The sequence below is a fragment of the Pithys albifrons genome, chromosome 6, assembly GCF_047495875.1.
Source record: "Pithys albifrons albifrons isolate INPA30051 chromosome 6, PitAlb_v1, whole genome shotgun sequence".
In the NCBI taxonomy this organism is placed as follows: domain Eukaryota; kingdom Metazoa; phylum Chordata; class Aves; order Passeriformes; family Thamnophilidae; genus Pithys; species Pithys albifrons.
Genome location: NC_092463.1, coordinates 56,372,503 through 56,399,955, shown reverse-complemented (window position 1 = coordinate 56,399,955; position 27,453 = coordinate 56,372,503). Strand labels below are relative to the sequence as shown.

At 40.6% G+C, this 27,453-nt stretch overlaps 1 protein-coding gene across 6 annotated transcripts in view; it reads right to left on the bottom strand.

The window, feature by feature from the left end:
- Positions 1 to 27,453, bottom strand: part of BMAL1 (basic helix-loop-helix ARNT like 1) — a 52,290-nt gene that overhangs the window by 7,623 nt on the left and 17,214 nt on the right. For 4 of the 6 annotated variants that reach the window (XM_071559002.1, XM_071559000.1, XM_071559001.1 and 1 more), the window contains exons 2-13: positions 19,375 to 19,498; positions 18,537 to 18,684; positions 15,603 to 15,623; positions 14,633 to 14,671; positions 14,199 to 14,240; positions 12,867 to 13,024; positions 11,359 to 11,438; positions 10,256 to 10,348; positions 9,153 to 9,270; positions 6,890 to 7,039; positions 4,934 to 5,180; positions 89 to 195 (exon numbers count right to left, since the gene is read on the bottom strand). In XM_071559002.1, coding sequence (XP_071415103.1) covers positions 89 to 195; positions 4,934 to 5,180; positions 6,890 to 7,039; positions 9,153 to 9,270; positions 10,256 to 10,348; positions 11,359 to 11,438; positions 12,867 to 13,024; positions 14,199 to 14,240; positions 14,633 to 14,671; positions 15,603 to 15,623; positions 18,537 to 18,676 — 1,195 coding nt within the window. In that variant the 5' untranslated portion in view covers positions 18,677 to 18,684; positions 19,375 to 19,498. Of the gene's footprint in view, positions 1 to 88; positions 196 to 4,933; positions 5,181 to 6,889; positions 7,040 to 9,152; positions 9,271 to 10,255; positions 10,349 to 11,358; positions 11,439 to 12,866; positions 13,025 to 14,198; positions 14,241 to 14,632; positions 14,672 to 15,602; positions 15,624 to 15,880; positions 15,978 to 18,536; positions 18,685 to 19,374; positions 19,499 to 27,453 lie in introns of those variants that run through there. The other 2 variants (XM_071559004.1, XM_071559005.1) reach the window with 2 other exon arrangements.

Below are 27,453 nucleotides of genomic sequence, written 5' to 3'. Positions count from 1 at the left end.
TTTGGTTTTCTTAATACACAGCATAATACACACAATATACTCCAATATTTTCAACACGATTTCTTGACTGAATTATTAAGAATCATACCTTGTCTATGACATTCTGCAAGATGTGCTATATCATCTTGATGAAAATATTCATAACACGAAGTACCTAGAAGTTCCTGGGGTAGGTATGCCAGAATGGCTGTTGCCCTGGGGAAGGGAGAGAAAAAAAAGTGGTTTCAAGTTGAAGTATTAGGCACAGATTAATAAATCTCACATTGGAGCTGGGTAAGGCTCAAGTAATGCAGAAAGGAATTTTCAGCTTAGAAGGTTCAAAAATTCCTCAAGAACACTATTTTTAATTCTCAGGTAATTAAGAAAGTACACAACACCAGCAGCCCTCAGGTATTATATCTGACCTACCGCCACCGGAGGGCATGTAAGGCTTGCTAAACAGCTTTGAAGAGACACTGTAATTCTGAGAATTTACACCTAAAAAAGCTGCCTTGTAGGAGCCACAAGATAATATGAAGCTTTCTGCATAAAATGCCATTGAAAAACAGACATCAAAGGTTTGAAGAATTGCTGTGTTCCTTTGCAGACCTTGTGCTGCTGCTGTGGAGAGCCCAAATTATTGCACAACATGCGTTTCAGGAGCATTTTCTCCCTTAGTCACAAGCCTTAAAGGGGGGACAAAACAAGGTCCCACCAAACCCTGCACCCACACCCACAAACCAGAAAGGCTGACAAATAGAATTTTCCTGCATAAGCATTAAGAGACCTACTGGGTGTCTCTGAAATCAAAGAGAAGCATGAAGAAAATAAACCAACTTTTTGTTGCATGAGAACCAGCCCCAAAGACGACTAATTTTCTTCCTCATCAAAAGCTTCAGAATGAAATACACCCATGATCCACAGCACAGAAAACACCTGGATTCTTGGTCTGACTCTCAGTTAATGCTCAAGGAACTGCTGGCAAGGCTGGAGGACACCTCAAGAAACTATGAAAAGGTGAGTTTGTGCATCAACTTTGTAACCCAAGCTTGAAAATAAGTTCAAGAGACAGGCAAACCAACAGTGCAGTGAATGGCAATGAGCTGAACCACAGCCCAACACAGGCTGAAAAGGCCATTACAGCAAGGAAGTAGCTACAGTGTATGTTGAACACCCCAGAGAGCTGTGTGTTCCTTGAGTTGTTAGAAGCTGTAACAACTTCTCCAGGACAAGTCACCTAGCCCAGAACACCACTAGAAAAAATAACACATGTAGGTGCAGAGGGAATTGCAGTCCCCCTGTACATGAGGGATGTGCACCCTTGTCCCCAGCAGACACTGTACAACAGCAATCTGTGAAGGGCTGAAAGGATTTTGAGGGCATCTGGAGAGACAGGACACTGCTGCCACCATGGTGGCACCATGCACAGAACTCAGCAACCAACCAGGGAAATCAGTCTAAGGCCTCCTGGTGCAGGAAGAAACAGCTGAGAAGGGAACAAAGCAGGACAAGCCACCCAGGCAGACCCCAATGTAGAAGGCAGAGAACACAGTGAGAATCAAATCTGCAGGAGCCCCAGCGAAACTGCTCAAGAACATTAGAATAGAAAGTAACATAGCTGAATGATTCCAGAGTGACTAGAAGAACAGAGACCAAACGAAGTTACTGAACGAGTGGACATGAATTTTGTACCTGTGGTAGTTTTGGCTTTAGTCTCAGCTAGGCCTCAATTCAGCAGGCCCAGAGGATGTGACATAGATCAGAAGGGACAAGCATCACCTGACTTAAGCAACCAAAGAGGTATTTCATATCATCTGACATCATCAAGAGGTATAAAAAGAGAGGGAGGTGGAGCTTCTGTCTCTTTTGCTCTTTGCCTCAGCCCCGTGAGGACGCCCTGCCTGCCCGGCTGAGATTGGGCCTTGCCGCCACCCCCGCTGTGTTATCCAGGGAGGGGAACATTTTCTTGTTAATTTTTCTCCTCTCTTGCTGGGAGTTTTCTCTGAAAGAGTTTTTGGGAGGTTTTGTGTGGTTTGGGTGGTTGGAATCTGTGTTATTTGGTTGGGTGATTCAGTAGTTATTGTTTGTTTTTTCTCACATTTGTATATATATGTATTATATCATATTCTGGTTTTAACTGTCTTTCTTTTGTATTTATAAGAAGCTTGCTACTTCGGGTCTTGGTTTGGATTTTTTTCCCCTCTCTCCTCTTCCCTTGGTTGGGGCAGGGGACCCTTTCTCTCTGTATTCGGCAGTGGACATTTTGCCAGCTCAAACTAACACAGTACCTTTCTTAAAATCAGTGAAAGAGAAATGACAGTTCCCTGAAAAAACTGGAATAAGAGTCACAATTCAACACAAATTAAATGGGAAGGGCAATAAGGAACTAACCTAGACAGATCACCACCTCTTCTGCAATCTCAAAAAAGTCCAAATTAAATATTACATAATGTAGAAATTAGTGTATATTAATAACTATGAATAAGAACAGAAGGGAAAAAATCCAAAGCACAAAATCCATAGTATTTAAATGCGGGGCATTTTTGTCTGTTTCCCAGACACACCAAGAGAATTCAGCACCAATCAGGTGCCTTACACTTGAAGTCCTCCTTGACAGGGAGCTCTGAGACCTCAGCCTTGGAGAAGGAAACATTACCAGTATTCAAACTGGCTTTTGCCTGGTGAGCCTTATCCCAGGACACTTAAACTGCTGACAGCTCCAAGACTGCTTTAATGAATCATCTCTGAGAGCAGGTGGAGAAGCACCACACAGCAAAACATGAGTCTTTCTTTGAAATGGAAGAGCTAGGAACCAAGGCAACCTTATTCCAGTATTTTTCCAGGAACTTCAGTAACCAGGCCTTTTAACAGCACTGCTGTGTTGGGATGCCTGACATAGACTGGTAACAACCAATATGGGCATCAGCAACCAACTTATCAAACCTCTTCATTTCATAGCAGGATAAACAGATGTTTTGGGAAAGGGAAGATGAACCAAATAACAGCAGATCTCAACAGACTTAGTGAATTCAGTATCTGACCACGTTCTATTCTGCAAGGAAGCAAATTGCTCGTGTCCTTCTTGAATTTCATCCTCTATTTACCTTTTTTCCTGAGCTCACTTCCCCAGCTTAACAAGGCAGCTCTGAATTGTGAAGCTGTATGTGATGCCATCTGCATAGATAGTAAACTTAATTTTACACCCAAAATCACGCCATCCAGATAAATTAAAAGTACTGAGTAAATAAGAAGGGAGATGTTTCTCTTTAAAACTCTGATCAGTGTCGCTGTCACTGAATTGTTAAGCAGTTCCCTGGCTGTGGTAGCTCCTGTAGTTGGTACCTAAACCATGGCAGTGCTTCTCCAGGGACCAAGAAATCCGTAAGGACAAAAGGTTAGGGTCACAGGTTGTTTAGGAAGTGTTTCTTTCCTGAATTCTTTTGGACAAATGAACAGAGTAAGTCTATATGGATAAAACAACTGACATGGAAATAAATTGTTTTAAACTTTTAAAGATGCCAAAATATTCTCCAGTGGAAGCCTGGATCATAGGATGCCAACTTTAGGCCTACAGATGAGGCCTTCTTCTAAAAAGATTCCCTTTCAGAAAGCCCTTTGAAGTAGCAAACACATTCCAGGGACTGTAAACAACAGCTGGAAAACAAATAAGAGCACATGTATTTAAATCCAAAGAGCTGACATTTTCTGAGTCTCATTATTTTAGAAATACTTCGAAACTATCCATCAGGGAAAATGTGCCTGATCTTTTGAAAATAAAACTTGGTTCACGAACTACCATCCTTTGGCACAACAGAAAGGTTACAAATGCTCCCAAAGCTCTCAGAGTGAGCACCAGCTTTGAGCACTCAAGACCCAGTATCTTAAAAAACTTTCTATTAAATTAAAAACAGAAAGACCTAAACAACCCAATGAAAACCCACAAAATCTAACCAACCCCAACCCAGAGAGACAGCATCAAAAAAAAGATTGTCCTTGCTGCACCTCCTCTCATGACTATCAGCTCTATTTCCTCTCAAAGTTCACTCAAAATCAGCTGATGCTCCCCTGAAAGCAATTCCATCAGGCAGAGTTTGGAGTCTGGGCTTTTCTACATTACAAGCAACTGAGTCAAGGCCATAGGCAATCTGAACCAGACTCATGTGGACAGTCTCGATCCCTCTTGACAAGGAAGGGAACCAACCCAGCCCTCTCCAACCAACCCAGAGTAACCTCTCCATTTACAGCCTTCGACCTCCTTTCCCTTGACATTTTATCCCTGTCAATGCCAGTTATTTTGAAGGAAGACTCCAGTCATGTGTGTCTCTGCTACTTCAGAAGATTCAAGCCATTTCTTTTGCAAAACAATTAACCTTTGAGATAATAAATTGCTGTTTAAAAGCAGATACCACACTGGCACAAGTTCTCAAACCTTTTCCAAGAAATAAACCTTACGAGAAGCTTTCCTTCTTAGAAACATAAAAGATGACACACAGAAGTATTAATTCAGTAGAACATGTCCAAGGAAACAGTTAAAAAAATGTATCAAAGCCTAATGTAACCCATGCAAGAATTTAATTGTGTTTGCAGAAGGTTTCAAATAACAGAGGTAGTAATTAGGGTCCAGTTTCAAAACATTCTTCTGAGGATCACGCATATACATAACCCCATTAACAAATTGGCAGAAATGATCCTGGGATTATTCTGCCTAGTAGGTCTCATTTTCAGAAGTTTTGGGTTGTTTTTTTTAATTTAACCAGTAATACTGAACATATGCATAGTAATAGCTTTGAGTTCTGTCTCAAAACCCAAACCACCTTGCAGCCAGGATTTGGTAAAAAGCTGAAAAGCACAGTCATTTCTTTTCTCAACAGCATTTACAGTGCTGTAAGCAAAACTGTCAGCAAGGCAGTGTTGGACAGTGACTTATTGTGTAAGGTGCTACAAATGTCCTCACCTCTGATCTACAAAAACGAATTTCCCATCTATCGCGTGTCGGGACACATACTCCGTGGGCTTCACGCGGATCTCGCCGTTCACCGGCTGCGGCACCACGTGGGGATGCAGCCTCCCAATGGCAACCAGGCAGCTCAGATTGCAGCCCTCGTTATCTGGCTCGTTATCCTCATCCAGTCCCATTTTTGTCGGGGGCCAGCTTTTTAAATATCCTGTGCTATGAATAGTGCAAAAGCTTTTGCGGTCTGCTGTAAAGAGAGAGAGAGAAAACCAAACAAAAAACAAACCAACAAAACCCAAAAAAGCAGTTAGGTCATGGACACAGCTTGGGAGAACTTCAGCTCAGTTCTGCTAATAATGGGTCTTCACTTTTATCCAGGAAATTTGGGATACTGTTCACTGAGGAGCTGCTGAGGGAGTGAGGATGTTTAGCCTGGAGAAAAGGAGGCTCAGGGGTGACCTTACCACTCTCCACAACTCCCTGTAAGGAGGTTGTGGTGAGGGTGGGGTTTGGCCCTCTCTCCCAGGCAACCAGTGAGAGGATGAGGGGAAATGGCCTCAAGCTGTACCATGAGAGGTTCAGGTTGTATTTCTTACAGAAAGGGTTGCCAGGCATTGGAACAGACTGCCCAGGGAGGTGGTGGCGTCACCATCCCTGGAGGTGTTCAAGAAATTACTCGACTTGGCACTTACTGCCACTGTTTAGCTGGCACGGTGGTGTTTGGTCAAAGGTTGGACTTGATCTTGGAGATCTTTTCCAGCCTTAATGGTTCTGTGATTCAAGGGGATTTTCCAGCACTCCTGCTTTAATGCAGCTAATCTGAGATAATCCAATAAACAATTTATCTTGGCAAAACCATTGTTTATACTGAAACACCAAAGAGCTCAGACCAAGGTTGCTTACAATCTTTGAGCAGAAATTGCATCACATCTTATTATTTCAGCAAAGAATGCAAGTACTCTAAAGGAATGTTTGAGGACATTAGAAGATTAATAAATAAGGTGCCTCTTTCAACTTAACATTAGGTTCCTGCAAAAACAGGAACTATATTTGGCAGAGCATCCACTGTTTGGGGTGTACAAGGGGACATTGAAGATTCACAATGGCCAGTAATACAATCAGTTTCCAAAAGAATTCCTATCCCTCAGCACTGAAAAGGCCTGAAAACAGTAAGGAGGATGACTTTCACAGGGAGGTAAAAGGCTTATGTCTAACTACACAAACTGGCTTCCTTGGGATTAACGCAAAAGCAGGATCCAAGACTGAAGCAAAAAGTACACGGGACAGCTGCCACAGCCAGAAACAACACACCAAAACTGCCTTCTGTTCTCTAGTTTGTTGTCTTTCCACTTTAACTAACACTGAATGTATTATCCACAGTACTCGAAGAAGAAGCTTTCAAATTCGGGATAAATGTATGTTCCAACATGTCTAGAATAATACCCTGCAATGATGAAAAATATTACCAACACTGATAATGTTATGACCAAATATTCCTGGTGTCGAAATGCCATGTTTCCAGTACTCAGAATGTATCAAATCCACACATGAAGTCGAATAAATAAATTTTTTTAGATTGGATATCCATCCATATATCACCTGTCAAATATGGAGCAGAGCAACAGAGGAGGGAACAGCTCCTCTTTGTTGGAAACACTGGCAAGCTGGTCAAGACTAAATGTGATCTGATCCATGTTTGAAGGAGGTGCAATAACAGCCCCAGAACTGTTGGCACAAACTGCCTGCAAGAATTTCGTGACAGCAGAGTGGAGAATCATTGAATGGTTTGGGTTGGAAAGGATATTAAAGATCATCTAGTTCCAACACCCTCTGCCATGGGCAGGGACACCAGAGAATTGGCTTTATATGTTTACAAAGTGTGTAGGAGATACCGGGGCGGTGCCAGGGGTGTAGTTTGTAGTTTGTACATTTGGTAATAAAATGCATAATTGTTACCTTTCTTCTTTGAACAGGTTGAAGGGAAATCCTTGTCTTCTACTTTCACTGAGGGCCTATTGCACTTCATTCTGCAGAAGAAGGACCTCCTGGCTCCTGAGCAGAGCCGCGACGGCCCAGGCGTGATGTCAGTTTTGACGGGGAGTCCGGCTGCAGCAAACAGGGAGTGAGGAAGGGGCTTTGTCAGGGGTTACACCACACAGCCCAACCACACAGCGTTTCAACTTCACTGTCACACAGGAGTCTTATTAAATCCTTCCTCAGGAGCACAAGTCCTGTTTTTTGAGATTTTCATGTAAATGACTTGGCAGGGCTCAGCTGACCCTTTCAACATGACAATTCCTGGTTACACTTTCTGCTGTGAAAACACCGACGCAAAGCTCAAGAACACGGGGTTCTAAATGCAAAGATTAGCACGAGGCTGTACAAATCCACCCCAGTCCTGTAATAAACGTTGTGACTTCTCTGAACAATAATCAACTGATTAGAAGTAGAGATTACTTCGTCACAACCAGAGCCATGTTCCATATACAGCCACTCTACAAAACCCTGACTCTTCAGACTGGCACTTCTCTATTACAACACCCACTTGGAGAGCACACATGCACTCATATAGCAGCAGAAGAGCCCCAGTGCCATTCTAGGGATGAAAAGAGGAAAAAAGTAGCAGGGACCTACACAGGGACTGCAAATCCCCAAGACCTTCACTTCTGTCTGTAAGTCTCTCCAGCCTCATAGAAATAACTGTATATGGACATGCCCTAACAGTAAGTCCTGACCTTTATCATATTCTTGCAGGAGATTGTTAAGATTCTCTTCTGTGGAAAGTGATTGCAGAAACAACCGAAATGCATCACTCTGGGAGCCAACAGCGAGTGGTGGCACAAACAGGGCTCTGGGAAGATGCCTGGTGTGCATCAGGAGCACAGGGATCATCTGGGCCAGTGATGCAGCTGGAGCTCCAGGGGCAGTGCTCCAAGAGCTGATGGAGGATTTTAATCACAGAGCAACTTTTCCACAGCCTGCTCTCCACTCCAGCCATTACTGCATGGGGTATGTGTAATCAAACAGCTATAATCATGCACAAAACTTCTCGGGCCCTGTAGGTTTCTGACATAAGGAGGAGGACAACACTTGCAGTGTTTTAGTGGAAAGTGTGCCTCCCTTAAAATGAAAATCAAGTGAGGTGACCTCTAGGAGGTCAGACTGGCCTGCACCACATGCATTCTAAACTGCTGTTCTGTGGTGAGAGAACAAGCTGTGCCTGAGTCACTCGTGCCAACATAAAAATAAATACGCACATACATACTAGTACTCTGCACCAATATGAGTTCTTGAAATCCTACCAATCAGTCTATCATAGCAGATGGGAAGACTGTAATTCATAGTATTTATTTTTGCCCTAACTTTGTCAGAGGCACACAGGAAAAAAAGGAGGCAGCACTGGATATACATGCTTGACAACCGATAAAACCAGGAGCCAGAAAAAACTTGATTTGATTCCACTGAAGCCTCCAGGCTCCCTGCCCTGGAATGATCTCTCTCAGCTTCAGTTTCTGAAGTTGAGCTGGTGGCTTCTGTGGGATGAGATCCTAGAGATTTCCACTCCTGGCAAGAATGAGACTTAATGACCTGGAAACTTGCAGTTTTAAGATACCACCTTCTACTTAAGCAATGTGGACTCCTGTCATGAGAGGGAATTAAACACCCACTCACCTCAAAAGCAGCAGAGATACAAAACTGCTTTAAAATAACAGAGTGGAATAGAGCTAAGAGACAGTAGGAAATGATTCCAAGGACCATGTTAAAAACCTCCTAAAAGGTCATTGATGGAAGTGGCAGTAAGTAATAAATAAACAACAGGTAACTAAAATGAATCCTCTGTCTTGGCTAACAGGTAAGGATTACCAAAATAACACTGAGTGTATTCTGAATTGAGAATGATGGATTAGAACAAATGCTTCATATGTTTTAATGATAAAAGTTACCTTTGATGCCTGGAAAAAGAGAGGATACCTCACAGGTGAAGCCAGTTCAAGTAATGCATCCACAGAGCAGGACAGGACAAACCCAACAGCTTCCCCATTCAGGTATCTGTTTCATAATTGATTATTTTTTCTTTTTTTGTTTCTTCCTATTTTTAAGCTAAAACTTGCTTGGCATGAGACAATCCAGACAGCACCCACACTTTTGACAGGAGGCAAATCCTCAGAGGCAGTGAATTTGCCTATATGACAGTTTTTTAAAGGGTGATAACACTTACTTTTGGCATCTATGAGCCTTTCCCGTGGTGCAGTGTCAGAAGAAGAGAGCTGCTCCTTCACTTTGGCAATGTCTTTAGGATGGAGATAATCAAATAAACTTTGACCAATCAAATCATTCTGTAGAGATTGAATATTCAGTCAAAAAGTAAAATAATGGTTCAGTATATTTTCTCAATTTTAGCATCCAGTATGAACAATCCTTCTATACACAGGTCTAATCAAGGAACATCAAACATCCAGGATCCAGCCTCAGTGCAGGGGGCTTGGACTGGATGACCTTTAAAAGGCTCCCTTCTAAATCATACTGTTCAATGATTTGATGGAAGATATGTTTTCTCTGTATATTTAAGTTATGACTACATTCCACATTAATTTATGTCATGATTTTGGTAAGTTTTTCAGAATTGGCACACTCACTCCACCACCACCAAATATTCTGGTTTCTCCTCAGCCTCCCTTCATATACCACACATTTGAAGGAAAAAAATTATAATTGCAAATGTTCTCCTTCAATATTTTCATCTGGATAGGTATTTAGTATACACCTGACTGAAGGCTGGCTAAGGAAAACTTCTGAAGCTAATATGGGTTTTAAATTTGGTAAGGAGTGCAGATGACAGAAAGAATGAAGAATATTAATTACACAATATATGGTCAAAGTTAAGCCTTATGCTGAGCAAATATTAAAAACCTGGCTTTGGTGCAATTGCTTCCCAGTTTCCATCAGCAAGGATGCAAGAAAAGCCAGAGCAGATAGAAAGAAAACTAAGTCAAAAACTCCCCGTGAAGCAATTGGAAGAACCCCAGACTGTTTTTTCAATATTTGCTTATTAGATAACACTTTTGCAAGCCTGAGGGTAAATCCCTGATCAGAATACATCAATCAGAAAATTAAAGTGTGTTCCCTTTCACCTCCTTAATTTGAATGGAAACCAGAAACAATCTTCTCTAATGACATGGCAGGGAAAATCTCTCTTTGCAACATCCCTCTCAGCTTTCAAGGCAGACTGTTCACACACCTGCCTCCCATATAAATGCATAACCATTAAAAAAGCTTTCAAATCTTTTAAGACCTAACATTACTTAAACTGGAAAAGAATACCTGACTATAGTTGAGGATCTTGAAAACAGATTCTGAAACAAACAGTATCTTTCCTCTGTCACAGCCCACAACAAAAAGAAATCCATCTGCTGCCTGATTAGGAAAAAAAAAGTAAAACACTAAGTTATACTTCCTCATTGCATCATTATAACCTTTAAAAACACTTTGTATAGAGTAGAATTTCTACACTAAGAGAGCTGTCTTAACATTTAGAGATAACTGAGTCAACAGGGAAAATGTGAAATTACAATAGGTTTTTTTTTTTTACATCTGCAAACATTTTTGGCATCATTCTGGGCATTGTGCCCAGAATGTAAAATAACTGCTATGAGAAGAACCAACTCATGTCTTGCCCAACAATATTATGATTATATTTAATAATGCCTTCAAATTAAAATATTCTTTTAACTCCATTTCCTCCATAGTTCCTCTTTTAGAAACCAAACATAACCTGGGTATTTATTTCTGTGCCTATAGGCAACTAATTCCCATTTCTAAAGTCCTCTTTTCCAGTCACATCCAAGCATGCAGGAATAGGCCCCAGTTTTACAGCTCTAGAGTCACAAGGTTGCAGCAATTAGTCCTGCATGTGCTGCTCTGGAGCCTGCAGTGTTTCCCCAGTTACACAAGCTACAGGAAGAGCTTAACCACCGACAGGTGAGATGTGCTCTCCATGCTATAAAAGAAGTTTACAGCAAGCAGCCAAACACACTAAGCCATGTTACATCAGTGACCTCAAAAAAGGGTGTTCCTTGTACCACTGTACGCTGAAAATCACGGCAAGGTAGCCCATGGCAGAAAGTCTGCAAGGAAACAATTCAGGCAATTTTGGTTCATTCCATGAAATAACCCAAGATTCTGATGGTTACCACCAAAATAGCAGTTTCATCACATCTCCCTCTTAAACCTTTCTGCTTAAATTAAGAAGTGCTAGTCATCGTTAAACTCACTGGCTTCATGAAGCAGTCTGCAGATTATTTAATTATCCTCCACAATCAAAACATTTTTAAGCTGAGATACCAGGCATTAAAATACTGATGGTGTGCTTTGGGAGAGTCATATTCACAGCCATTAATATTTCTTAATTAAAAGTTGAAACATACCCTGAGAATAAGATGTTTTAATTCATCATCTGATAGAAAAGCAGGCTTATAGTTTGCTTCTGTATATGGGTTTGTAGCACCTAAAGAAAAGAAAAACAATCCCCTTATCACCAACTTAACAATACACATTTAAATGAGCAATTTTCCTTTGACTCCTTTTTAGACTGTTGTTCATTGCAGGTGTTCTTTCAAATGAAAATTACTTTTGGGGTTTGTTTCACTATCAATGTGAGTTCTCTTGCTATTAACTTATAAAGGATGAAGCTTTTTTACTAAAACACAAATACTGCATTATGTAGTAGTGCAAATTAAATGCCTTCTGAGATATAAAAGTATTCCTTGACATATTTTAACCCAAATATTGTCCTTCATTTATGGTCTAGTCTCAGAATTAGAAATAAAAAATAATAGATTAAAGAATAAAAACATTCCATTTATTTCTTCCCCTTATAACTTAGGAAAACATGACAAGCTCATGTAAACAAATTGTCACTCAGGATCTTACAAATCAGTTCTCTCATTCCACATCAAAGAGAAAAACAGCATTACAATGACATCATCTCACAATGTCAAACCCCCAAAATTGGCAACAAATGAGGCAGCCATTTATTAGAGTAATTATTGTCATTCTATTTCCCTCATAAAGGCAAGAGAGAGTCAAATGAGTAACCACTGAAGTGCTATGGGGCATTAACTTAACTGAATGACAGTGGCAGAAAAGTTAAATCTTCCAAAACCACCAGGATAAACGTGACTGCAAGACACCAGCTCTTCTTGAAACAAGAACAGTGGCTCTTTATTTTTTAATTAGCTGCATCCCCATCTTTTCTCAGAGGTGTATTTCTTGAAGGGTTAAGCCTTTAACATCATCACCAACTGTACCCAAGCACTGACTCACTCTTATATGAACCTTGAGGACACACACAGAGAAATTTGCACCCACCCCAACTCTTCCAAACCTGCATGTTTCCCTTCAGGTGCTTCCAACAGAAGGGAATTTTAAAAAGATTAAAGAAATTCAGACTGAATTTTCAAAGGGCTCTCCATTCTTTCACCCAGAACTAAAGGTATGTACACAGAAACAAGTTCTGTAAGAATATTACTTACACCTAAAATCCAGCCTCTCTATCCAATAAGCTTTGCACATTGCCTGCTCAGAGCACCACGCAGTGCTACACCAGAGCCAACTGTGCACTGCCACTTCAGCCCTTTGTTCCATCTCCCCACCTGCTTCAGCTGCCTTGGTGCTGTGGAATCACCAGGTCAGATGATGGAAAATTATTCTTTTCTCATCCCAAATTTTCCCTGTCAGATCAGGATATTTATTGGACTATGAACTAGTAAGCTATAAATGAACACAGAGCATCAAACGCTAAGAAAGGGGGAGAAGTCCTCCCAAGATGTATTGACTTACTCCTTTTTGACAAAAGGACAAGAAAAGGAGAGAAAAAGTACATGACTTTGGGGAAATGCCATTTTGGAGCCTCCTGCAGGCCCCAGTTTCTCACCACGCAGTGTTTTCATGTGCTGCACAGCCATCCTCAGCACGGTGAGCTTGTCCAGCTTCCGGGACATGGCGTTGCACGTTGGTACCAGCGAGGCCAGCTCGTCTATGAAACTGTTCATTTTGTCTCTGCGCCTCTTCTCAATCTGACTGTGAGCCTCCCTGCACAGGGAAAGGGGGGAACAAAAACACAAAAGCAGGAGAAAACAAGGCATATTAAAAAATGCCCCAATCCAGCATGACAAAACCACAGAAGTAACCTCCCTCAGATAATTAGTACCCTCTTCTTGTGAGGAGAAAAGCCACAACCAGAACATTCTTCAGACACTTTATGTGCATGATTTGGGGAAGGAACGAAACAAGAGGCAAGGCTACAGCACATGGTTCTAATTTACCAGAAAACACATATAACATGGGCCATGCAGGACACTGAATGCTCAGTTCTGAAACAATCCACTAAGCAGGGCAAAATTACCTAGAGGTTTCTGCTGCTGTGCACCACTGTTATCCTTGGCACATACACTGAAACATGACTGGCATTCTAAAGGTCACAGGTAAACAAACTCCCATGTATGTATATATATATATATACATATATATATAGATATTGAATAAAGCATTTTTAGATTGGGTATTAAGAAAAAAGTATTCACTGAAAGGGCTGTCGAGCACTGGAACAGGCTGCCCAGGACAGTGTTTGAGCAGATGTGGTACCTGGGGACATGGTTTAGTGGGACTTGGCAGTGCCAGGTTAATGGCTGGACTCAAGGATCTTACAGGCCTTTGTAGCCTAATTCTATTTTATGATTCAATTCCATCAAGCACTTGTAACCAGTATACTATGGGAATGTGCTAAGTATTTAAAACTACTTTTGCTGTGGCAATACAAGTCTTCTACTCATCCTATAGCTTTTTATTTGAAGTATTTGAGATACCTCTGAGCCAAACTCTTCCCAATCAGGAAAATTTGCTATGAACACTAAACAATTTAACTTGTGATTTGTATTTTCCCATATTAAGAGTCACTGTCAACACTTTTACAACTCACTAGCGAGTCTGAAAGAAGCAAGATGAAGAATATTACACTATCAGAAACATACTGGCTTCAATTTCAACATTAATGAAGTGGCTAAACCAAGTTACCTTCCAAGTCAGTATTTGCACAAAACTATAAGCACACCTAATCAAAAATGTTAACAGGGCAAAGATATGGAAAAATAAGGGAAGGTCAAAGTTAGAACCAAAATAATTTCAGGAGTAGAAACACATGAAACTAATTCACATATGGCAAAAAGAAAGAGATAATTCTTTTTAATATACTTGTTTAGAGCAATACCTTGCATTTTTTATCCTGCCTTGTTGGTCTGCATACTCCAATCTGTTGAGAAACAACATCACAAAGTTACAATGCTGAAATCACTCAACCCAATTCTTTTAATGCATCTTACATAACTACTGATCCTCATTAAACTCAGTTTTTTAGAAGCTGAATATGTATTTAACCTTTCTAGAGAAAGAACAATATTTATATTTATGATATAAATATATTTAATTTCATTTATTGTGTTTCAGAGTTTGGGTTTTTGGTTTGTTTGTTTTGGGGTTTTTTTTGCCTCTCTGTTTTACTTTGTTCAACAATCTCACATCTTTATGCCAGCAAAGAAATAATTTGGGACACATGACTGCAGTGACACTGAGAACAGGTATCCACAGACAGGATCCTGCATCAGTACTGTGGAACTAATGTTTCAGTGGCTGTTTCACCAGTACCTTCCATGTTGGTCATCTTTATCTGTATCCATACCTTCCCTGCAGAAACAGAATAAAGCAACACATCAAACATTCAGCAGGAATAGCAGAACAGGTACCAAACTATCATAAAATCAGAATTAAGTATTCCTGTAATCTTTAAATCGTAAATACAAAACTAAGAATATAAAAGCAGCATAAAGTTGTGTGGTTTTTGTAATACTAAAACATTTCCTTAAATTAGTTGTGTCTTCAGGAGTAACTAAATGGCACAGTTTGACGTGTTTGACAGTAAAACATGCTGCAGTTCAAAGATATCATCTGTTATAAAAATGTTTTTCAGTTAACTAGAGGGAGGTGGGGGGGAAAGGACATATCAAAGCAGTTATTTTTAAGCCTTCATCAGCACCAGGACTACCACCTTGCATTTACTGTGGTTCTGTCTGACCAGAGGTGTCATCACAGTGCCCAGCATCAAGATCACAAACTGCCCTGAATTACTGTGTGTTTGACACCACAGGTGGCCTTATCATGGCTGAGCTGGGGATAGAGGATGGTTATAATCTAGGCTGGAAGAACCACTGGAGGTGGCCAAATGCAGGGAGAGAAGGAAGGGCTGTATGAAACTAAAGAGGCACATTTTAAATTGGTACAACTTGCAGCACAGACACATGGCTTGCTTTTGTTTCAACAGCAAATCAAAAAGTAAGGAAGGAGGCATGAAGGATAGAAAGGGAACAGAAAGATCCCCCTTATTATGTTTTAATATTGCAATCATATTACCAGAAATAAGGAGGAGGGGAAAGAGGAGTAGAAAGAGAATGTTTTGATTTATATAAATTTGTGCAACTGTGTTTAAATGGACTCCCTTAGACCTGGCTCATTCTGTTTTAATTTTCACCTGTGAATTTTTCAGTGGAAGGGAAGGGCAAGTAAAAAACACTGAGCATCTTTTTCAAGTGAAACCAATTACTGAAATATTTATACTTACTCAAAAGGAAAGCCATCGAGTCTGAAAAGAAAGAAAAACAAAGTACACCATATATAGGAAATAAGAATAATGTCTTACATTTTCTCTGAAATGCTCAAGCTAAGCCACATTCTATTTGAAATGAAAAGCACAGTGAAAACAGGACAGTAGCAGTGAGTGCATTCTAAAGAAACAAGCTGGTTCAAATTAATCTACTTCCTGAAAGAGTAATTCTGGTGTTTAAGAAAAGTTAGCATAGTTCATTACACTTAATGTGAAAAACTAGTAAAACAACTAACCTAAATTATGTTATGCAAATCATTGAGATACTGTTTCATCTTCAGAAAGGAAAGATCTGTGCTTTATGCGTGTTGTCCTTGTGGTTAGATAAATGGGATTTCAGAGGACTCTAAGGCCAGAAATAAAACAAAAATAAAAATAAAGTATCCCAAGTTTCTCAGTGTTTGATGACACTTGCCCAGCAGGACAGATGCACATTTTGCTTCAGTCAGTACTGAAGTCCCAAGCCTGACCTTTATACAGACTTTATCATATCATAAGGAAATCAAACAGCATTCTACATGCACACTAACTGCTGGCACCACTTCAAGACTATAAAGTGACCTAAAATACCACTGAGCTTTAACATGATAAGAGGCTACGTTTTATAAAAAATCTTCTCATATCATCCATTAGCATAGTAGTTATTCCTACTCAGCAGTGGACATAAGCCTCCTTAAAAAGAAACATGATAGTGTTGACTATCCATTGCGCTCTTAGATCAATTATACTTGTGATTAGCTTTAAAAACAAGTTCAAATAATGCTCAATGTTTTCCTCATCTCTCAATCTGCACACTTGAGCTCCTGTCTTAGCCACTGGATCAAATCACACCTGATGCTCACAATTAAACAGCACTGGGGATACCACCTTTAGATCCAGGATGCTTTTCGAACAAAATTCATTTTAGCCTAAAAAAACTTCAGAAAGCAAAATCTAAAAGAGGTATAAAGTGAGTTACAAATGCATCAGGACAGTTTGTTTTCTTATCATGTATGATTTCAGTTAAAAACATTACTCCCAAGAAAAGAAATTAACTGTTTATAGACCTGGGCATGAAGCCTTGGATTGCAGCGTTTGACTCAACCAGACCACAAGGAGCACAGCCAGCCTTTGCTGAAGTGACAGCCACAGGCTGGGCAGGGATTTTCCCGCAGGACTTGCAGGAGAAAGAAAGGAAAGAAAGCTGGAAGTGCAGCTGATCAACACATTTGCTTGTGTGTGAGAGGGGAACAAAGAACCACACTAAGGCAGAGGGGCTCTGCCTTCCTTGTTCCCTGGCTTCGCTGGTACATGAAGCATAAAACTGGACACTCGGAAAATTTATGCAAAGAATAAATCGTTAACAGGCAGCAAAAGTTGAACAGTAGCATTTCTGAGCATTTATCCGTACCCACATATCAAGAGGGATCAAGGTTGTCTACCTTAAATTCTACTTTAAAAAAGGAACCAGACACCATTTCCTTTGCAACACAACATGAACTGTGGCATGACTACAGCTGTTGTAAACTTATTTCACTAAGGATTCAAGGAACATATTTTTAAAAATTGCACACAAAACCTAAAGGGCAGAATTATAACTTACAAGAGCAAGCTGTCTTTTGGAAAAGAGGACTTGAGCAATGCTTCCTACCCAGAAGAATAAAGATGGAGAAATCCTTTCTAGAGAAGAGGAAGTTGGTAAGATTGAGGCTGTTCACTGAATTTTGTAGTAGTCAATTCAACTAGAGGGACTCATGTACTTTTCCAGAAGACCAAAGGTGTGTTAGAGAAGGTACATATGCAGTATATTTGTGGTCTGCAAAAAGTATGTGAAGTTTTGTGCATAAGATCTCCTAAAAAGAAGTCCTATGCACAGGAAATCTAATTCTTAATTGTCATGCTCAGCATGAATGAAAAATGAACTGCCAACAATCCAAAGCCCACAGTGATAAAATTTGTGCTAAGTTACATAAAAGCAGACTCAGTGGCTGTATGAATAATGCAAGTTACCTCACAGCCAGACTTTGTTAAGCTACAAGACATGGGAGGTTTGCACAGTGGCTTGGAGTCTGTAGGTTGGTTTTGGTGTTCCTAGTGCAGGAGACATTGCACATTCAGAAATTGAGCAAACCATCTAAAGCAGAGTTGGTGGCATTTCTTTTTATTTCCAACACCTGCCCCAGGAGAGAAGCCAAGGGTTGGAGAGAGCTTTTGAGCTTCCCTTAATGAGCAGCAGCTTTATTGAAACAAAACCACACTCTACCACTGACTGAGAAGAAAACAAGGGTTTTTTTGTCAGGATTAATAGCCTAGAGTCAAGAACCAACACAAGATTAAACCAGTTGATTAAATGAAAGGCAGTTCTAATGCCTTAAACCAGGGACTGTTCAGATTCATATTCAGCTGAGGGACCAAAACAGTTTCATCAGGCAAAGGTTGGCAGCACACTGATAGGAAGTGAATGAAGAGGCAAAAAATAGGTGAAGAAAAGGAACTATTCCTAGTTTTGGTTCTGCTTTTCAATAAATTTATTACTTTCCCCCTTCTCTAGTCAGACATTCTATTTCCTGTGTAAATAGTCAATACAATCAACCTTCACACTGCACATTTCACCAGCACTAATTCCACCCTCCCCATCAGCCAAAAGCTTTTCTCCTCAGCCTTACCCCATCTGATAGCTCTCAATTTTAGCTGCACTGAGATGACAGCTTCATTTTTAATATTAAATAAATGAACTCGCCTCTTAGTGCATAGAAGCTTTTTTCTTTATTAAAACCTTTAAGGCAGGTTGTCAAGGAAAAGTTATTTAAAAATTGCTATAAATTGCTACTAATATTGCTGTAGTCTCCCCCACTGTATTGTTGTGTTACCACCTCTTTTTAGCAGCGCTAAATCAAGAGAAATCCAACTTACTGATAATCGGTAGAGCTTCCCTTTCTTTTCCTATTACAATCCATTCCTGAAGTGCTAAGGGAACTGGAGATCAAGTCAGCAGGGTCTGGTGACATAAAGTCACTAATTGTAGAAGATATGTCCATCCTTTGGTCTGCCATTGGACTGTCTAACATTAGGGAAAAAAAACAACAAACCCACCAACCCAAAAACCACTGCATTAATAAAAGCAGAAACTTACATATTGTCAACCAAAAAAGTTATCTCAAATTTAGCACTCTTAAAAACTGCAAACATCACAGTTTCTGTTATTTCCTTTTGCCATAAAACAGGTAATAAGCAATTCCTCCTTTTCCACTTACCAGTGTATTGAATATTGCACACAAACCATGACCATTCTCAAAACACATCACTGAACACAATCGTTTACAAAGAATTGTCAGTGTGATCTTTAACTAAACCAGGTTTACTCTTACATTAACTGGCCAGCCAATTCCTTCTTCCTAACAGAAATATTGCTGACTGGGAACACTAGTTTTAGTGTGTCTCTCTTTTTGAAGATCATATTATCAAAAGTTCACAAGCTTTAAAAGGTCTAATATCACAGAATTTCATCGAATTCAGAAGATTTCCACAGAAATAAAACACCTCCATCACAGCAGATCCCACAAATAAAAAACCTAATAACCCAAAGATGGTCTAATAAGACTAGTTAAAACTACAAATTCATCTAATTGGTTTTTTCATCCAAAACAAACAGTTTTTAATCCTCTAGACTGCAAATCATTTTACTATTGGAAGAAATCCTGTGAAAAGTTCATTTCTAAATAGCATCAAGTGTGAAACTGGAGAGAGTTACCTGAAGGCCTGTCTTGGAAGCCTCGATCCACTTGAGCAAAGATGATGATGATGCTCAGCCCAAAGCAGCTGATCACCTCAGAACTCTTCCATGCCTCATATTCTGCTCAAATACGTTCAAAAACCTAATGGGAGGAAAACCAGAAAGCTTAAAAAAAACTTTCAAAACAAGCATGTTTAGAACAAATGTTTTAGACACCGTTTATAACAGTAAGAGATGTTTCCTACTCAAAGATCAAATACTCATTTCCTTATGAAGTGCAGAATCTTATCCATCCATCAAAAGGGCTGGATGTTGGGATGTGTATCTCCAATGGACCAACTTTGGAACAGAAGGTTCTTCAGCATTGCTTCCCTTTGGGCTCTGCTTATCCTTCTTTGGTCTTTGCACAGACCCCCTCTGCTCATAATCAATGATCCCACGGTCACAGTCATGAACACACCTGCTGTCAGGTGATGCCAGAATGACTTAAACTGCTGTCACAGTGCAAAGGACACACTTATCTCCCTTCCCTCCTGACTGCCCCATTTTAAGGTGGTCACAGCAGTAAGGTAGTTTGAGCTTGGCTGACTGTTTTATTGTCCACTCTAACAGCAGTTGGCATTTTTTGAAGGACATTTTTGTTGTTCTACTCTGCAAGCTTCAAGTTCCATATAAAGTCCACATTCCATACTACAACTCAGGTCCTCAAATGTATTTCCCAGCTATACTGTAAACATAGTGGCTGGTCAGCAGATGGATGCCCTTCCCTTCCAGACTGGTGTCATAAAACAAGTTTTTCAGCTAAATTTACTACTTAAAAACTGCTCTACATCTTCCTCTTGCAAAACAACTTTGCAGGTCTATTGGAAAACACTGTTTTCTGGTTAATCCATCTGTGAACATCCTGACTGCCCCTCCAACCTGTGACAACAGTGGAACTTCCCAATTACACAGATCAAGAAGCTCCCAAGACACTCACAGAAGTTCACCAGTCAAACAACCAGAGTTCTGCCAACGTGATTCAATTATAACCAATTCTACTGAATCACATACAGAGACACATTATAAGCCAACAGAAACCTGACAAATCCGAAGTCATTCGGCATGATTTCCTTCAGCACTGCCAGAACAGCACATACAGAATTTCAGAAGTGTAAGGTATCTAATTCACTGGTCCCATTATGGTAATAACAGTCAGGATCACAGCTCTTCAGTCTAAGTCATTGCCTTCATACCACCAACTTCTGAACAGGATCATTGTTGTTCTGGAAGCAGAGCTTCCAAACTCTGCTGAGGGCTCATCATCCATCTCATCTAACAACTCCCCTGTAGTCCCTTCCCAAGTAACCTGACTCCTTTTCCATTTTTGAGAATGCCTGGACATGGTGGTACAGGCATATTAGGAGGCCACACCATGACTAAAGCTAAATAAGCACAAATCTAAGTCAAACTATTATTGGATGAGTTGGAATCAACAAAATTAAAAAGGGGAGGAAAAAAGGGTTTGTAAGTTTCACAGCCCTTTCCCTTTAAGAATGCCTGCAACAGTCAGCATTTTAGCTTCATAATCAGAACACTGCATAAGTCACTGCACAGTAATGCTAAAAAAAAAATCGTTCATCTCAAACAAAAATTTCAAATCAGTTTTATAGAAAAGAAAAATCTTGAAATCAAGTACTCATTCACCTGTGCTGCGATTTTAAATTTAACTGTCTATATTTGATAGTTTCAAAGCAGCTATTTTAAGAGTTTTGGCTACTTAAGAAAAAAGCAGAATTCTCATTTTCTTTTGCAGTCAGCCCTTTTTCTACCATGCCCCAAATGCTCATCCCAGTCTTAACAATCACAGTCATACATTTTAGTACTATAGGAGCTAAGAACCATGCATGTCTTTCGAAATGAGGTTTAAAGTTAAGAAAATGTCAACCCAATGATCAGAGCAAAAATCACCATGCCCCATTAAATAGTGAACAGTTCAGGGAAGTGTTCTGTTGCAAGGCTTCCTGAAAATTCTGAAAATTGGAATATTTTACTGTCTTTTTAGCCTCCAGCTGCTAAATATTCAATGGCTGAAAAAAAAACCCTCTGTGAGAAGGAACACAAAAGTTACCCATATATATGTAAGCAAAGTTCAACTCTTCCATTTATGATGCCAAGCCTGTTGCCAAAGTACTTCAGAGACCTACTTGAAAAAATGCCATGTAGTACACTTCCTGATTAAATTCTTCTGTAGATGAGAATCAAATTATATTTTGCCATTGTATCATGTGACAGTTTCTCTCTACAGCCTGTTCTGGGACTACTTCCTTCAGGATTCCCCTTCCTTCCATTCCATTTTTCTCCAATCTCCTGTAACAAGGCTAATGAGACAGTAAAAACAAATCTTACTGTTCATCCCTTATAAAAAAAAAGTTAGATGACACGTGACCAGCTTAATCATGCAGCAAAGCTGATCACGAGTACATAAACACCCCTGAGCAAATCAAGGTCAGAGCTGAAGTAGGTCAATTCCATGTGCCAAGCACCCACCCGGAGTCAGGACCTCTTTACACAAGCCTTGTTAGTTCTGGTTCCCCCAAGGCAGAGGGCAGCTATCTGCAACATACAGACAGATTATTCTACAAGAAATGCAATTCATCACTTTATGAATCACAAGTGTTTCATATTTAAAGAGCACTATTTCACAATGGCAGAGGAAAACCATGGTGGGGCTTCCTGAAGAAGTAATGGAAGAGATTGTCCTCATTGGAAGAGATTGGACTCATTGTTCCTAAGTGTAATTACTGAAGCAAAAGCAGCTACAAAAAGGAAATCATGAACTTCCCTTTGCAGCAGTAATTCCATTGCTGGAGTCAACTGTCACAATATAAAGTAGTACCAAACAGAAAAATAGGTTCTTTATCTTCACTAGCAGCGTTTCTTCAAGAGGTGCTGCAGATGTCTGGAGGCTCCAGATGGACTCAGTAATGGGGGAGATTTCAGCTCAGCAGCACAAGGACTGCAAGAGTCCCTGTGATGATTTCAAGATGCAGACAGGCATACATGGGCATGCCTGCTGCAAGTAACTAGCAGTTCCCTCATCACAATCTTTATTATGGAATACTCCTTGGGAATCACAGGAAGATCTCAGAACTAAAGCAGTGGTGTTTTCCTTTTCCTTCAGTACTTGAAAAGCAGCTGCCAGAATACCTCATATTTTCCCAATATATTGATAGTTTTAATGGCACATTTGTGTTCTTTGAACTCCCTAATGCTATTTGCAAGAACACTGGACTCCCTGAAGACAAAACCCTGTGGATTCCTCTCACATGCAGATGCATCTCACCGCACTCTCTGGAGCAAATAAATGATTTTACTGGTTTGCTTGTTGGGGTCATCCTTTTTCCACGCACTCATCAGTGTGTCCACCAGCCCCTGGCAGCCCAGGATCCACATCTGAGCTCAAGAACTCCTGACATCAGCAGCTCATGTTTCAACCTCAACCACACAGACAGGCAGCAGTGATGCAAAAAAGCCTCCTGCAGCTCGCCCAGCCCCTCACAAGGGGGCACAGGGGATCCTCTGCTCTGCAGAAGGCAGAGGCTGCCCAAACAACTCTGTATTCCAACAGCTGCACCCTGTCCTTCCTAAGGAAAAAGCAGCAGGCTGGAGGGAAGCAGCCCATGAATTTAAACCAACCACAATGCTGCAAGATAAACAATTCTGACACAGGGGGGAAAAGTGTCCAATAAACACAAGACAAACTCCACATACAGTTTCTCAACAGATCAATATGTGCTCTTCCACATGGAAAACATCTGTTCATTGGTAGTGTTTCTGAGTAAAGATGGAACAGGTCCTATCATGGCATCACCTTACAGTTTTCCAGACTGTCAGAGTGGCAATGGAGACACAGGACAATATGTAGCATTTTATCTTCTTCATAGAACACCGAGACTTCCAGATCAAGAGGGGCCTCAGTTCCTTTTTTATAAGGGTAAGTACCTAAAACTTTTACTTCAAGCTACTTTCACAAAAGACTTCTCTGTTGCTTCAGAACCAAGAATAAGTGGCAACTAAAATAACTTTCTCTTGCACTGGGGAGCTCAGAACTAGACCCAGAATACAGATGTGTCTCAGCAGTGCTCAGTAAATGGGAAGGATCACTTCCCTCAGCCTTCTGGCAACACACCAGCCAAAGCAATCCAGGAGGTGCTGGCCTTCTTTGCTGCAAGGGCACCACATGAAGAACTAAGATCTTTTCTGCCAAGCTGTTTCCCAGATGGTCAGTGCCTAATCTGTACTGGGACATGGGGCTTTTCCTCTTTAGGTGCAGGACTTGACATTTTTGTTAGCTTACTTTGTAAGATTCTTTATAGGGTTCTTGGTGACCTTTCTCTCCGGCCCGTAGAGATCCCCCTGTTTGGCAGCACACCCATGTGGTGTATTGGTCACTCCTCCCTGTTTTGGATTTGTCTGCACCTCTAAGCATGGAGCTTCAGACAGCAGGGAAGGAAAGGAAAACAGACAGTTCCTGAGTGAGAACCCAGCAGATATAACAACCTCCAAAAATAATGGCTCATGCTCAGATAGACGTGTCCTTCAAGGCTGATGCAGTCCCATGGGAAGGGCTCAAGCATGGGGATATGGACCATCTCCACAGCACAAAATGAGAACTGGAACAAAACCAAAGCTGACTCATGTCACTTTCAGGAATCAAACCCGTTTAGACCTCCTGTCCGTGATAGGGATGAAGGATTTCCCTCCCTGGCAAGGGACTGGTATTTCCCTCTGGTGATACAGATAAAGGTCTGACACACAATGCCACAGAACAGCCACTGGGTCTGGAGACTGAATTGTCCCAAGAACCAGCATCCTGACCACGGAGCTGACCCTCACACACAGGAGATTTCATTTCCTTTCACATCTCACAACTGTTTGCCTCTGTACCTACACAACGAATCCCAGCTGCAAGAGTGTTTCAACAAAGCTTGCTAGTTTGCAACCATTATTGAAAGCTTGATCTGGTATAAGCTTCTCGTCAGCCAAGATTAGACTCTTTGAGCTCTTACTCTTTGAAGTGAGCTTATGTTGGCCTGTTCACATATTTCATTTTGGGCAGCCATCAAAAGGAAACATCACAAGGGAACTAATCAAGCCCTTGTGAAGAGGTGGTGATGCACACACTTGGAAATCAGTACTAACATGTTGCTGTTACCAAAGGAATTTGGCCTGCTTCAATAATCAATCTGCCAGTACACAAACTCCTTAGGGTTCCAGAAACTGCTTCCTCAGGGAAAACAAAAAGGGACCTGCCCTTCTTGGAAGACCAGGTTTGAAGGGATTTTTGAAATTTCTACACATGAAGCAATCTAGAGCCCCTCCATAGGCTTCTGGAAGTAACAGGTACAGGTCCTCACATCACAAATACAGGGTATAATGTGTTGGTGCTGAAGTAATTCCTAAACTCAGCCACAGTGGGCAGAATAACATTAAGCAGCACTTCAGATGACTCTGCTGAGAGCAGGAACCACTGAATTCTGCCTCAGAGCTGTGCGAACATTTTACTGGGTGCCTTATGACATTTTATAGGCACACCAGAACATCACAGGTATTCTAGGAACACGTGTTGATATTTAATCTCAAATGTCAAGATGGATACATCATGGAGGGCTGTACAAAACAGCATGGCTGTCACACAACCTGCATAAGGTAACAGCCAATCTCCTACAAAGAGTAAGAAAAACTACACTAAGAATCGCACCCAGGTATAACTATCAAAGATCCACTCTCAATCAGAACAGTCCTTCATGCCTTTGGATGTCTTATTTCAATAGGTCCTATGATCAAAAACATCCAGACTGATTTCACTGGAAATAGATACAACCAAAATGGAATAAAAATCAGTTATTTTGAGAACAGCTGCTTGTAAGAAAAGGACTGAGCTCAGTATCAGAAGTGTTTTAATTATATGAATAAACCCAAACCAACATATTTTAAGACAATGCTTCAGACATATTGTTCAGCACAGCACCCCAGAATTCCTGTACTGTAAGTTATAGAACACAATAATTACATTTTACATTAAAAATAGGGTCCACCAATGTTAAATGCTAGTAAAGTAAGTTCACAAAAATCTGTGTTAGAATGTAGTATTTAATACTAAGTTATTCCAAGCCTTCAGAAGATTTTGTGTATGTGTGGGAAGAAACAAGGTATTATATTTTCAACATTGAGGAAGATGAGAAGACTTAAAATTTATAGACAACAGAAACTTTAAGTCCTTTGGGCCGGTTATCTAATTCTACTCATTTAACAGCAAAATCAATTATTCTTTTAGTAGTGACAGATCCATAGCTAAAGTAAAAAAAAACAAAACAAAACCAAACCAACAACTCAAAAACCAAAGACAAACACAAAAAATGAAATATACTCCCTCAATTACTGAAATATAAACCTAGTTGAAGTTCTGAGTTTCCAAACCAGGTCTGGCCTCCAATGCATGAAGGATGTACTGTTTCTTTCACTGAATGTAATCCTTGCTCATGAACCCTAAGGAGGGGGTGGGGAGCAGGGAGGGGGTGTGAAAGACAGAGGGAAATTCATCCTACCATGCAAGTAAATCAATTATCCAGCATTAATGGGCTTCAAGTAAAACCCTAATCAAAGTTATTGTTGATTTCTTCAGTAGCTTATGTACTTCCAGCGTGCTTTGATCAGAAACACACACCCAACCCCCAAAAAACAACAAAAACCTTCTCAACTGAGGAGGCAGTGGATTTATGAAGTCTCTCAAGTTGTACACATTACTTCTGATCCATCAACAAACTAAGATGTCTTATCTTCTGCCACACTGTAAAGTCAACTTCAAAGTCAACATTTTTAGAAGATTAGAAATTTCTGCATAAGAGGACTGCACACAACTTGGACTGACATTTCTGGAGCAGAAGCACATGAGATAACAAGTAGGCAAGCTCCTTAACTCACTCCTCATGTTACACAAACAGGGGGAACTTACAAATCAGCACATCTGTAACTCTCCGCTGGGAATGCCCAGTTTCTGCACTTTTTCCACTTGGCAGTTCAGAAGATGCAGCTTTCTATCTCAAGATTTCATCCGACTGCTAAATATGAGCACCAGTTCATGGCAGACAGATGCTCTACATACAAGTGTTAAAAGATGTCTTAACCCTTCAATTATCCAAAATGAGCAAGTAAGTTTCATGGACTTAAATATACATCTTCTAATCTAGAGTTGATGAATAAATGTCCCAAAGCCCAACTGTTCATTGTAAATATTAGTATGACTGTGATACTATCTGAGCAAGTTTAATTTCCTTACTGCAGCTCAGTGAAGCTCCTGTATCCTCATAATGCAGCAAATATTGTTCCTATAGATCATAATCTCCAAAGTTGTCTTTCAACAGCAGGAAGGCAAGATTCATCTCAGAAGTTGTAAGAAATGCATCTTTTAAAATGTATCCATATGAAACAGCAGCCCAGCAAAACACTTCCCCACTTAGCTCAGAGGTGGAAGTTCTATGTCAAGTCCCACTGTAACACTCACCCAGTCTGAGCAGACTCTCCAGAGAAGAGCAACAGGGCTGGTGAAGGGACTGGAGCACAAGTGCTGTGGGGAGAGGCTGAGGGAGCTGGAGTTGTTTAGCCTGGAGAAGAGGAGGCTCAGAGGTGACCTCAGCACTGTCTAGAACTACCTCAAGGGAAGTTCTAGCCAGGTGGGGGTTGGTCTCTTCTCCCAGGCACTCAGCAATAGGACAAGGGGGCACGGGCTCAAGCTCTGCCAGGGGAAATTGAAGTTGGAGATCAGAAAAAAATTCTTTCCAGAGAGAGTGCTCAGGCATTGGAATGGCCTGCCCAGAGAGGGGGTGGATTCCCCATCCCTGGAGGTTTTTAAACTGAGATTGGCCATGGCACTGAGTGCCATGATCTGGTAAAGGGACTGGAGTTGGACCAAGGGTTGGACTTGATGATCTCGGAGGTCTTTTCCAACCCAATCGATTCTACGATTCAATGACTTGGCACACCACCGGCCCCTTCCAGGGCTTCTCCCTCTAACTTAGAGCAACTGCTTGTACTTTAATACAACTTACAGTAGGA